General features: G+C 42.3%; 1 protein-coding gene across 1 annotated transcript; it reads left to right on the top strand.

Annotated features, from left to right (window-relative positions):
* Window positions 1-4,701: 4,701 nt before the first annotated feature.
* LOC125516506 lies at window positions 4,702-8,011 on the top strand. The gene is made up of 3 exons (XM_048681928.1): window positions 4,702-5,539; window positions 6,468-6,567; window positions 7,596-8,011. The coding sequence occupies exons 1-2, from the start codon at window positions 4,702-4,704 to the stop codon at window positions 6,518-6,520; spliced, it is 891 nt and encodes a 296-aa protein (XP_048537885.1). The 3' UTR covers window positions 6,521-6,567; window positions 7,596-8,011.
* The last annotated feature ends 6,442 nt before the right edge of the window (window positions 8,012-14,453 follow it).

Genomic DNA, 14,453 nt, shown 5'->3' with positions numbered 1-14,453 from the left:
ATATTTGAGAAGCTAAAAAATGGTGTTATTCTCCATAAAGATTGGACATCTACACGATCATGTCTTTCGCCCCACGCTCATCAACAACCGGTTCTGAACTGAGACGAAAACAGTCGTCGTTTGTTGTGAACGTGGAGCGTGCATTACTAGCACATGCTTGTCTCATGCACGAGCTTAAGTCGTTGGGCATGAAGCTTTTCATCGACAGCCACATACTCCTCATAACTCTTCGTCTTAGCCCAAGTCAATAAACTTTGAAATCGCACATCACACGCTTTGGAGTCGCATGCCTTAAATCCATAACAAAGTCTCTCAGTAGTGCTCGTTTCGATGGTGCATGGACTCCAATCTAAAGCCACTCACAACACTACCGGCAACTCTGCGTGATCGGTCCAACAACACATGTGTCTTTCTAGTTATATAAGTTCTTCTCACATGAGAGGGTCGAAGTGGCTATGGAATGGTGCCGACGGCAGCCTCGTAAGTCATTACCATATGCCTGCTCGGAATGTTGCTCCTTTTCGCACGAGTCCGAGTATTCCAGATTCGTAATCTTACATCCCATGAATTCGGACCCCGCTTCTTCATCAAGAAATTCTCTTCTTCAACATGCCAGGCATCTTCGAGGTCGTTGTCACGGGAACCAATTGTATGCTAATGCAATATGATAATCCTGTGGAACCGGTTACTTATTAATTTAGAGTGTGCAGGGTCCCTGAAGAGAATGTCGCACCCAACAGGATGACTCAAAGACGATTCACCATCAATCTGCTCAATATGATGTATATCATGTGGATAGAGGCATATCAAAGAACGACATCGAAGGCCGGGACATGTGACGGAACCCGAAGCGATACTCGGCACCAATGAAACTGCGATCGATCTCCTTTGGATCGCGATGCAGATCTCCCTTGGATCACGGGCCGGCCAGTCAGGAGGGCAGGCTACAGCGAGCCACCCCGCGCGACATGTCATCACAAGGAGATTCTCCCTCGCGGCGCGAGCGCACTCAGCGCATGCAGCCAACAGGCGTGGCGTGCGGGTCGTGCATGCAACCGACAGCGTTGCCAGGCGCGGGATCGTCTGCGGCGGATGGATTGGTGGTTGCAGACGCAGTGGCCACATCGATGGCTACTGGATCTTCTGCGACAAGTTCTGAAACTTCTCCAGGATCTTCTGCGACAACCAGATCAGTTCAACCCCAAGAACAAAAACATGTCCAATCTCAACCTGCCGCATCAAGAGTTATGACTAGGTTGCAGAAAGGTATAAAAACCCTAAGGTGCGGAACGATGGTACTATACCGTATGGCATGTTGTAGTGTTTCAAGCTGAACCAACAAGATTGGACGATGCATTACGAGAGACAAAGGTTGGAACAGAAAGCCATAGATGAATGTAGAGTAAGTTGAAACAGGACGAGTGCACTGCGATTGTGCGAGACACAAGACTGGTGCGTCAATGCTCGGTGGTAGCACGCAGTTAGATCTCGTAGACCCACGACAAGAATATCATTCGACTAGCAAGTAGGGGTGCGACTTCTACCTTTCGAACTACAAGGGCAATGAGAGGCTATCCCGATCTCGACGCTGAGTATCTATGGCGTTGGTCCGTGGTGCTAAAACTTGCCTTATCTCAACATATCTTCCGGGATTTATAGGGCATGGTAGACTGATATGGAGGATACCCTTGCACAGTCATGTTGAAAGGCTCTGCAACCATAAGAACCAGTTCTAGCTATCAGGAGTCTCTTAAGGTGTAGTCTGTTTAAGACACAGCTAGTGATTGCAGGTATACGCGGATTTGTGGGCACTCGTGTGGGCTTCCATGGAATTATCGACAGAGGTTTCGTACGATGAGAATGCCGGTCATTGACCGGGTACTTGCACAATGCCCATCCCTCCTACCCAACTATTATCATCCAGTATTAAGCGCATACCATGCAACACCCCTCACATAATGGTGTGCAAACATCCCATCCTTGTCTGCGATACATCGGGCCTTCTGTCCTACCTGGTTTATGACAAATCTCGAGCACTAGAGCATGGTATTCGGCCAGGTTTAGATAATGCACATCTTTGGCAAAAGGAGAAAATCTGTGCTCGTTTTAGTGTTTCATCAAAATGCGTCTGATCACGAATCTCTCTTATAATTGTAGATAAACCCAGAAAGAGTACCCATGTGGCTATTCTTTGATGCTCGAATTATATAGTTGGAGGGAGTGGAGTGTGTTGATTTCTGCAAGTTTTGCTTAAAGCACTGCGATCCTGATGCGTCTTTCTGCGTGCCTGAGACTCCAGCAACATCCTGCCTTACAGGTATCTTGTCTGTCTGAACTTAGCTTACTTTCTAGAGCGCAATTGAAAGTTAAACGATTCAACGATGCACAATGTTGCAAACAGGAAAAATATGCCACTGGACTGCCTTCGGATTTGGCAAAATGATTAAAGACACTAGCTATCACCGTTCCACACCACTATAGCTAGATTTATCCCCTTGCTAATACATACACACTCTAGCTCAAGCAATCCACATGAAGGAGAGCTCCCCTTTAAAGGTGAAAGAAAGCACTACATACAGAGAGTGCGAGTATGGAGCTTTGCAGCAATAGCTTATTATGACTTGACTCGACGAGCCAGATTATTTCATTTGCTGTATAAAAATAGTTATTAGATCAAACTGTGTCATGAGTTCATACTATTACCTCAGTTCATGTGACACAGCGTTGTCTAAGAGCTAATCCATGATGACATGAATATGCTTGTTATAAGAAACACATGAGATGGGACTTACAAAATCTCAACGCGTGGTACAGACACTTTTAACACTTGTTCGTGCTCCGTTTCGATATGCATGACTGGCGCAGCGGGCTGCGATGTCATGTATAATTAGTCAAATATACAAACAATGAGGTTTCGCTGGTTTACCTTCGTTTCTTATCATCTTAGTATTCATGCGTCAGCTGCCATGAGGAAACAGAGCCAACTCTGGTCAGGATACTATAGAATACTGAAGACTGAAATACAAGTCATTTGGACATATTGCTACCTGCTGAATTATATGTGGCTTGAAGCTTTGCATTGAGTGCAAGATTATGTGCAGCTGAGCTTATAACGTCGTATCTCATGTCTATGGGATCATGATGACATTTTTGCTCTCGTTAGCTATCTTTCATCCTGAGTTAGCTATAGACCGTACACCAGTCTTTCATGCCGAAGACTAAGCATATTGAGATAGACTTTCACTTTGTACGAGAAAGGGTTGCTGAGAAGAAGTTGGAGATACGTTTTATTCCATCCAAAGATCAAGTGGCAGATGGGTTTACTAAAGCTCTTCCAGCAAAACCGTTTGAGGAGTTTAAGAAAAATTTAAATATAGGGTAGTTTAGATTAAGGGAGGCTGTTAGAATACCGTTTAAACCTTATGTAATCTAACCTTCCCTCTATCTCTTCATCTCGTTTCCTATCCTGATTCCTCATGTATCGATGAGTCCTAGCGATCATCGTAGACTTGTACGCCACGACAGGGACTGTTCCTGTCTTCCATAAATAAACGCACGCGGCTCCCATCAGGAGTAGGAACGCTTCCACCACATCTTACGTGGTATACAGAGCCAGGCTAACGGGACAACAAAAAAGAAGGAATTATCAATTGTTCACCGGTGGCGACTCTGGGTGAACACAAACGATTATCATCAGTACCTCTTTTCTTTGTGAGGGGATTATCAATTGGTAAAATATCACTACCATTTTTTAGCATGCCATTATCAAATAACCTTGTTATTACTATTGTATATCATGGGATGTTTTCACGTAACAAATCAATGCAGCTGATGTCGGTGGTGGCACGGCTGGTTTGGGGTCGACGGTGGTTTTTGTGCTCTTCTTCGGTGGTGTTCGTGCTCGAGTGCTTCTTGGTGTGTCTTTGCTAGGCAGTGCCCTGCGACTACGTCGGTGGAACACAGGTACCGTGGCATTGTCTCGGCCTCGTGTGCCCTTTTGGATGTACCCCTGAAAATGAATACAATTTAGGTGGGGAAATCTCCACCCGTTGGAAATAATAATAATAATAATAATAATAATAATAATAATAATAATAATAAATCAATGTGATGAAACAATTTGCAACAATTTTTTTCCAGATAAAACCACTCTGATTGCCATCGACTGCAACCAAATCATCAATTTTCTTGTAAAAAAGTGGGTCACAAAAAATAGGCTTGATTCCTGAATATAGTCATTTTTTTAGAAACAGTCATTTTAATGTGGTGTCTGCAAAAAAACTTTCTCCTTTATCTGATGTGGGCTTCAGTCTGCACTCTGCAGCCCAGTTTGGGTTTTGGTTCTCACCACGTTCTGGGAGAATTTTTTTTTTCCTCCCGCACCAGTGAGTAGGGCGAGATGAGCAGCCCCCGCCGCCGCCACTGCCGCCGCTCGCCGGCGGCGTCCCCGCTGGAGGACGACGACCTGCTCTCCGAGATCCTGCTCCGCCTCCCCCCGCAGCCCTCCGCCCCCGCGCGCACGGCCGTCTGCAAGCGCTGGCGCGCCTCGTCTGCGACCCCCGATTCCGGCGCCGCTTCCGCCTCCGCCACCGCCGCAACCCTCCTCTCCTCGGCTTCTTCAACCGATTCGATCGCCTCTCCTTCCAGCCCACTCTGACGCCCCCGACGTCCTTCCTCTCGGGCCCTCTCCCCTCCAGCGCGATGACGGCGACACTTCTCTCCCTCGGATGCCGCCACGGCCTCCTACTCGTCTTCCTTCCGGGGATTCTCGAGGTCCTTGTGTGGGACCCCGTCACCGGCGACCGGCACAGGGTGGCCGTTCCCCCGGTGGTTGCGGAACGTGCGGCGAAGATTGGGGTCGGCGGGGCGGTGTATCGCCCTCCCGGAGATGTCCAGCATTTCCAGGTGGTCTTGGCGGTGACAGACGACCACGGCGCACAACCTAGACGAGCGCTCGCCTGTGGTTACTCGTCAAAGACCGGCGTATGGGGAAGTCTCATCTCGACACCGCTCCCATACCAGGGTCATGGATCCCAGTTTTCCGCCATCGTTTGTGCCGAGGATGCGGTGCTGGCTGGAGATTCCCTCTACTGGCCGCTTGCCGGGAAATTGAATGGAATTCTCGAGTTTGATCTGGAGAAGCAGAGGCTGGCTGTGATACGGGTGCCAGTGGATATGTGGGGCAAGCGGGAGCGGAATGGCTTCAAGCTTGTGCGGGCAGAGGGTGGTGTGCTAGGTTTCCTCTTCATATCGCACTCAGACTGCTGCGCCGCCCAGTTATGGAAGAGGATAACTGGTTGTGACGGTGTTGCTTCATGGGTGCTTGCAAGAACTATTCAGCTGGACAAGCTACTTTCCCTGAAACCTGAGGAGAAAGGGGGCATAGAGATGGTAGGGTTTGCTCAAGACAATTATGTGTTGTTGTTGCGGACAGTTATCGGCCTCTTCATGATCCATCTTGAGTCACTGAAGTTCAAGAAGCTTTCCAACACTACGACCGTGTCTCGCTATTTTCCATTCGAAAGTGTCTACACTGCAGGTAATACCATGCCCTACACTAAGGTTAGAAAAAAACCAAGTTGTGCGTCGATAATTGGCTGATGAAATTATGTTCACATCACTTGGTGTTAAGCCAACAATTTTAGGTAGTGTTATATCATTTGTTTGTTTTGCTGCTTCATGATGCTCATGTGGGTGCTTTTTATGTGATGGTTATATATGGATTCACATATTTTACCTATAGTTATTATAGCTAATGTGTTTTGTATCACCAGTTTGGCTTCCATCCAAGTTGATGGGCTGTCATCGATGATGCATTGAAAATATATGTGGCGATGTTTTTTAATATAATGTTATCATATTATTATTATCAGTGAACTATGTTGTTCCAGTCAGAAATAGCAAACTGTTTCTATCAGCTCACTATATGAATATCTATACATAAAACTGAAAACCAAGACTGGCAAATTCACCGAGCTATATTTCACCGTTGCCTGCCTATTGACATATGCAAGAATTGTATAAGGGTACTTTTAGTGCACAACTACCGCGAGGTTTTCTCAGGATAAAATACCTATCAGTTGGAAGTTGAAGACAACATGAAAAACTAGCTTGAACCAACTGAAATGTCAAATAGGCAGCTCAATAGGTACATTTGGAAGCTTCAAACTTAGTTCTATTTCTTTCATTCTATATTATTATGTCTGCCAATCTTGCAATGATCTTAAATCAATAATGAAAAATTCAAATAATTGTTCACAGTTAATCTTAACACTTCAGAAGAGTCTGTTGCGAGTGGATAATCTATATCTGAATAGACACATCACTTGTCCTAATGCTGCATCAAAACTATGCTTGTTTTTCAAGATACAGCTATGAGTTTATCTAAATATCTCCTTGATGCCTCCTCATATCTGTTTGGCTTTTTGTTGGAATGACATTGGTTGTTTAACTTCTTATGCTTGCAGTAACAGGCATTGGTGGTAGACATGATGCATCTGATGTTATGCACAATAAATAAGGCGATTGTCTGGTTAAATACTCTGTTCTGATGTACTGGCAGAGCAGGTAATCACATCTTCTGCATGTATGTTGACTTGTTAGGAATGCAAACTGTTCCTTCAAATAAATGCAATGATTTCCTTTTTACTGCCATTTCAAGTACCAAATTGCAAGAGAAGAATCTACAACATTTTGCTTAGCTAGTCTGTTGCCCACCTGGTCACCTCCTATGCTCTGAGCTGCATCTTGAATCTTTTCTCGATGCACTGTTTCCTCATCCTTCGTCAGCAGTTCTCCGTTCTCTTCCTCCTCTCGCCTCCACCCGCCCACCCACCCACCTGCCTTCAGTTTTATTTACTTACATTTAACCCCTCTCTACTAGATGCGCTCTTTCACTCGCCTTCCACTACCATCCAGCTGCCTTGCTTTCAGTTAAACTCCTCGTAAGTACTCCCCCATTTCCTTCTGGTAGTGTCGGGTTCTTCCCCCTCTAGCCCCTGCAATGACTGATAAACTAGGACCCTTCCTCATCCCCTGATTATGTATATGCTTGTGCCTTCTCAGAGATGAGAACATTATTATGATAAGTAATAGCAAATGTACTACTTACACTTTACTATGCTTCGTTTTTTTAACTTTTACTGATTGCTACATTGACGTGAAACTTTTTTATGTGCTTAAGAGTATCAAGTCAAAGTGTAACTTGCGTGTTGTCCTGTCTATGCAAAATTATGCCTGCGAGCTAGAAACCAGATGCTTCTGCTTTCTTACTCCATTGAGCCCCTCATGTGCCCACTCTTCTCTTCTTTTAGCCTCTACTCAGACTAATATAACCAAATACTTCTAATATTAGAAGTTGAAGGTGTGCCACTACACTGCAAATTTCCTACTGTTATTCTCTGTTTCAAGTTTTGGTTTTGTCTAATAATTCTGAATCATTCGCCTTTGAAGCTTTTTGACACAATTTCCACAATGGTGGAGCTAATGTTTACTGTTTTGTGTCATACAAAATTATGAGAGTAACTGCAATGGCTTTTCCTGGAGGAATGGTGCAAAATTGTTTGACTGATGATATGATATTGCTTCCTCCGCAGGTTACATTCTGGTGACTGAAATGAAGGAATGGGTTGTTCGCTGTAGTGCCTACTATTTTGTATGTCCGACGCGCATATTGGCTCTCTATCTAGCATGCACCGGTCAGCTGTGAAGTCCATTTGTAGGAATCAATTGCTTAATTTGACAATTTCTATGCTCTTCATGAAGCTTCGTTTAATTAGTACTCTGTACTTCACTTGTCGTTCCTTTAGTTTGCTGCTTTTCAAGCAAGCTCACCTATGAATTGTCTGCTTGCATTTGGTGTGTGCGCAAGTTGGTTGCGTTTGGTTATCTCGTGCCTTGTATATTGCTCGTGTTCCACAATGTCGCATTGCGCGTGCGTGTGTGGAATTTCCATCTGGTTCCGAACTCGGTATTTTGAAACATGGTTCTGAGTAATGAATGTTGAATCGCATCGGTATTTCTACGTGGGAACTGGCAAGCAGTTCCTGTTTGTTGAACTACACCTTACATAGATACTCCTGTTTCAGTGCTAGTTTGGATGCTGGGAAGGCTTCTTAATCTGGGTGTTGTGATCGGGACATTAGCGCGGATTTGCTTCTACACATCGCTGACCGCATCCACTTTAAGATTCGCAATCTTTTAAGATTGCATCCATCAGTGGTGTGATGACGCAAGCCACATTTTATAACTCACGCTCCCTGCTTACCATGGTAATCCAGGTCTACTTTGTTAAGAGAATCAGCTCTTCATATTTAAGTCGCAGTATTATTAGCCCCGGTTTTACCTGCACAAGGTGTTAGACCAGTTGCCTCTGCACTGTCACTGGCAGCGCAAACGCAAATTGTAGTGCTAAGTGTAACGGAGAGAAAAACACAATTACAGTAAAATTTAGCAAAGAGAAGATGTTAACAGCGTGGCTGATTTACAGATCATACTCACAAGGACACGGGTGACAGCAGTAAACGGCACAAACCCTATTGATTTTCAGGCGCCTTGTTTTCTTTCAAAGGGGATATATCGGTTGCCTCATTTGTTAGGCTAGCGTCACAACTCCTTCATTTTTAGGGCAAATCACATCGTAGGCCAGGACCACCATCAAACACATAGAAATAAGGGAAACCACCGCAATATTATGTTTCTGCATACATTTTTATCGCAGTTGTACAATGTAAACATTTTATTTATCCTGAGATGCTTTCATGCAACAAATTCAGTGCGTTTGGAACATTTTTGCAACGGAAACATTTTATGTTTTTCATGAAAAGAGGGAACATCTCTCTAGGCTCTAGCGGTCACTCGCGGAGCTCTTCGAGCATGACAGGTGGCACGTCTTTGCTCCCCTCGTACTATCTTCTCGTGGACATGGGTTTTCAGTGCGGGGAGGGATGTTTTCCCTATCTGACTTTTTATAAGACGAAACATACAAAATTAAATAACAATTGGGCTGAGCATCAAATTTTCCGGAATTGTGCTTCACATGGTGTGGTCTTAAAAACTAAATTCAGAATAATATTATTAAGTGATAATTCCACAAGACCATTTTTGGGCAGTCACTGGTTAGAACAAGAGTTCTCACCCCGAACATGAAGTGATGCTCCAATCGACATCATGACTAAGGATCTTCCAATAGCCGCGCCGCCGGAGAAGCGTTAGCGGATGAGCGGGACATATGTATTCCCACCTTCTTTTCTAAAAAAAATGTATTCCCACCTTAGACTTTTGATCGATATACTTGCACTAGTGCAGAACCGGACAATAGCACCGGTTCGTAAGGCCCTTTAGTGCCGGTTCGGTAACCGACACTAAAGTGTGGGCATTAAAGACCCCCCTTTAGTACTGGTTCAGCACGAACCGGTGCTAAAGGGCAACCACGTGGCACGAGCCAGCTCCGAGGGCGCGTAGGACACTAGTACCGGTTGGTAACACCAACCAGTACTAAATGTTTGGATGTGTTTTGGTTTTATTTTTTATTTTTACTTTAATTTTGTGTTTTTAATTTAATTTAGTGATTGTTTTACATTATAATGAGTTGTTAAATCATTAGGTGAATGTACCGCAGATTAGTTTGACTGGATTCATGTGGATCCTAGTTAAGTCATCAAGTATATGCCATATCCATATTATATATACCTTATCACCTAATTAAGTGATCGAGGTAATATGAATATGGCATATACTTGATCACTTAGCTAGAATCCATCCAGTTGAAACTAATCTGCGGTTTCTTTCATAAATGATATAATAACTCATCATCATATTAATATAAAAACTCTTGCATCATATATATCATCACCAACAACAATTTTCATAGCTAGCTAAAAATCATCATATAATAGTCGTCTCATTACCACTACTTAATCATCATATAGTCATTACCGCTATCTAATCACCACCAACACTAGCTTAAAGAAGAAACATTCACTTGTACCAGAATCAAAGATATCATCGAGTTCAACATGGTAATGATATTATAAGCGTTCATAACACCACAAAAGCAAATCACTCTTTGAGATTAAGTTCAGGACGAAGAACACGGACATGAGAGGACAAGTACTAAGAGCATGAACTAGCTAATCACTCCTGCTGCTGCTCTCTCAGGTAAAATAGCATAGAACATGTATAGCTTTCCCGATTCATCATATTGGAGCATGCAGATGAACCTGTCTCCTAATCGTGGGTTGCGCTTCTGATTGCTGCCCCCTAGTACTTCTCTGCGATCGTTCACAATTTTGCTCCAGTCTTTTACTATTGAGCATTCCTCGCTATTAGAAATCCTGAATGCACTAAAGTGCATTGTAGGATATCTTGGCCGTAAGCTAACAATATTCATGGTACCTTTAGTCTCGATCCAATCAGGCACAACATTCATCGGGAGTCCCTGTTGAAGAACATCGTATAGTAACATACTTAACAATGAAGTTTAGCTTAAAAAAATAATGTATGCAAAAGATGCACTGAGGAGAAATAGTAGAAATCTTACCATCTTTCCTAAATATATGTGACCGTAGTTCAGTACGAACACTATTAGTCGCACGTTTTGAGTACTAACATTTCTAAGTGCAGAAAAAAAATTGTCTTGACAGCATCAAGATCCTCAAGCCATGAAACATAATGACTTGTCTCCTCGCAGTTTAGTTCAGCCCCGGGACAGTGGACGGTCCTGTCTACCAAGCGCCGAACATGTTTACTTGATTGGAAATAAGCTGTCAATATAAATTACTTATCAATTCTTTTTGAATAAACAATATCGAAGACATAAATATGGTTGAGAAACTCACATAATGGTAGAACTGGAGGCGTCTGCACATCGACCCAGATGTCTTTATTACCTTCAATATCATCTTCCGGACGAATATCAAAGGTGATAACCATATCAGGCTCAAATGCATAAGCCTTGCATAGTGCTTGCCAAGTTTTGCATTCAAAATAGGTGTATGTGTCTGCATTGTATAATTTGACGTTGAAGGTATAACCATGCTCGGTCTTCAAGTAAACTCTTTTTACCTCCATAGTTTCGTTAGGACTGAAACCTATCTTATCCAAGACAAAAATTCTTGCATGACATGGGATACGCTAGTAGAATAGTGAAAAATTAAAATTAAAAGTTGAAGCAAATAAAGCATAAGTCATGCTTAATTACGAAAAAAGACTTGTCGTTGTGACTTACTGTATCTACTTCGAAGTTCTCATCCAGCTTGATGCTGAAGCGTCTATCATCAACTAGAAAATTTCTGCCGCACAGGCCGCGCTGGTCTTCGCAGTATTCGCACATAATGAAATCGTGTTCGTCGTCAAACGACATTCCTGTGTTCATAGGTGAAACATTAAACACTTATTAGTTCTATTAATTCAACTAATTCAACTAGTTATGTTAATTCAACTAGTTCAACTAATTAATTCAACTAATTCAACTAAGCACATACGAAAAAAATACCTAAATAAAGTAGCTCAACTAATTCAACTAACTAGTTCAACTAATTAATTCAACTAATTCAACTAAACTAGTTCTATTAATTTTCTTACTAAAAATAAGGTAGCTAGTTCTATATAGTAAAATGTTAATTAGATAATCAAATCTCATATAACTAAATTAAATATATATCTAACATATAATTTATATCTAATTCATCTAACATTTGACATTAATATCTAACATATGTTCATATATAGGTGAAACATTAAACACTTACTAGTTCTATTAATTCAACTAAATAAACTAGTTCTATTAATTCAACTAAGCATTTATTAAAAGTAAACTAGTTCTATTAATTTCTTACTAAAATAAAGTAGGTAGTTCTATATAGTAATATTTTGATTAGATCATCAAATCTCATATACTCTAAATTTTTTACTAAAAATAACTAGTTCTATAATTCACTATCACTAAGATTACTAAAAAATAAACTAGTTCTATTAATTTTCTACTAAAATATATAAAGTAGCTATATATAGTAATATTTTAATTAGATCATCAAATCTCATATACCTAAATTTTCTTACTAAAATAAACTAGTACTAATTCAACTAGCTAGTTCACTAAGCATTTACTAAAAATAAACTAGTTATATTAATTCAACTATTCAAATAATCTCAATATACCTATTAATTAATATCTAGCTAATTCATCTACAATTGACATTAATATTTAACTTCTCTATCTAAATTCATTCTAACAATTGACATTAATATTTAACTTCTCTATCTAATTCATCTAACATTAACATTCTAACATTCTTATCTAGTAATTCATCTAATAAAAAACATTTAAGACAGTTAATCTAAAACACAGAAAACTAGAAAATAAGTAACATAAAAATTTCTATAACTAAAATGTGTATAACTGTATGTGTGTGTGTACGTACGGCTGGGGCGGCGGCGTACGGGCGGGGCGCGACGGGCGGCACGACGGGGACGGTGCGACGGGGATGGCGACGAAGGGGATGGGGACGGCGGCGCGACAATGGGGACGGGACGGGACGACGGGGCGGGGCGCGGCGACGGGGACGGGGACGGCCGGGGCGGCGACGACGGAGGGGGACGGGGCGGCGACGGGGGCGTCGACGCCGAGGACGGCGACGGGGCGCGATACGGGGGCAGCGACAGGGGCGGAGGGCGACGGGACAGAAGAAGAACATGATGAGAAACTGATTTTTCGTAAGTGTTCTCTATATATAGGATGGGCCTTTAGTACCGGTGGAGCCACCAACCGGTACTAAAGGCCAACTTTGGCCAGGCCAAGAGGCGGGAAGAGCACCTTTAGTACCGGTTGGAGCCACCAACCGGTACTAAAGACCACCCTTTAGTACCGGTTGGAGCCACGAACCGGTACAAAAGGTGTTGCGCTGCCACCCGCGGTGCACAAAGTTTAGTCCCACCTCGCCGGGCGAAGGGCAGCCGCACTGGTTTATAAACCCAGCCGCGGCTGCCCTTTCGAACTCCTCTATAAAGCAGGCTTCTGGGCCTAACTACGGCGCGCTGCCCTGTGAGTCTGCTGGGCCTTCTTGGGCCTGAAATTGCACGCCCGTGGTCTAGCAGGCCCACAGGGCAGCGCAATTTTTTATATAGTTTTTTTTCTTTTCTGCATTATTTTTTCTTTATTTATTTTGAGTAGTTTTTTCTTTTCTGCTTTATTTATTTTCTTCTATTTATTTCTGAGTAATTTTTTTCTGTTTTAGTTTCTTTGTGACCATCTCTACTATTTTGCACATGCTATGCTGAATTGATGACGTCGCTTTGAATGCTGCATATGAACACAAAAGAAGTCCGGAGTTCAAATAAGTTTAAAAAACATTGAAGTGCCCGTGTAACAGATGAGTTCTCGTCCGAAACCCTGATACTTCGAAAGAGATTGTCCAGTTTGTACATGAAGTGCGTTCAATTTTTGCCATGACCCTCTCTACTCTTTCGCACATGCTATGCGGGTGAAATGATGATACCATGCCAAATTTCAATATTTTCACAGTTTATTTTGTAGTGATTTTCAATTTCACGGTCATTTAGCTCTCTAAACAATTCGGTAAATGTGTGAAAAACAGCAAATGATGTCAGAACGTGTTGGAAATTGATGACGCTGCTTTGAATGCTGCATACTGAACGCAAAAGAAGTCCGGAGTTCAAATAAGTATAAAAAACATTGAGGTGCCCGTATAACAGATGAGTTCTCGTCTGAAACCCTGATATACTCCGAAAGACATTGTCCAGTTTGTACACGAAGTGCGTCCAGTTTTTGCCGTGACCCTCTCTACTCTTTTTCATATGCTATGCAGGTGAAATGATGATACCATGCCAAGTTTCAACATTTTCAGAGTTCATTTGGTAGTGATTTTCAATTTCACGGTCATTTAGCTCTCTAAACAATTCGGTAAATGACTGAAAAACAGCAAATGATGTCAGAACGTGTTGGAAATTGATGACGTCACTTTGAATGCTGCATACTGAATGCAAAAGAAGTCCGGAGTTCAAATAAGTATAGAAAACATTGAAGTGCCCGTGTAACAGATGAGTTCTTGTCCGGAACCCTGATACTCCGAAAGAGATTGTCCAGTTTGTACACGAAGTGCGTCCAGTTTTTGCCGTGACCCTCTCTACTCTTTTGCACATGCTATGCGGGTGAAATGACGATACCATGCCAAATTTCAACATTTTCACAGTTCATTTTGTAGTGATTTTCAATTTCACGGTCATTTAGTTCTCTAAACAATTCGGTAAATGACTGAAAAACAGCAAATGATGTCAGAACATGCTGGAAATTGATGAAGCCGCTTTGAATGCTGGATACTGAATGCAAAAGAAGTCCGGAGTTCAAATAAGTATAAAAAACATTGAAGTGCCCGTGTAACAGATGAGTTCTCGTCCGAAACCCTGATACTCCGAAAGACATTGTCCAGTTTGTA

This window comes from Triticum urartu, chromosome 6 (genome assembly GCF_003073215.2).
Source record: "Triticum urartu cultivar G1812 chromosome 6, Tu2.1, whole genome shotgun sequence".
NCBI lineage: Eukaryota > Viridiplantae > Streptophyta > Magnoliopsida > Poales > Poaceae > Triticum > Triticum urartu.
The sequence above is the reverse complement of the archived record's forward strand: the minus strand, read 5'-3'. Positions and strand labels throughout refer to the sequence as shown.

What these genes read in the sequence shown, in the direction of transcription:
- LOC125516506 (XM_048681928.1), top strand. Translation starts at nt 4,702, where the DNA reads ATGACGGCGACACTTCTCTCCCTCGGATGCCGCCACGGCCTCCTACTC. An exon ending in CGAAAGTGTCTACACTGCAG is followed by an intron (nt 5,540 to 6,467) that starts GTAATACCATGC and finishes TTATGCTTGCAG; the next exon opens with TAACAGGCATTGGTGGTAGA.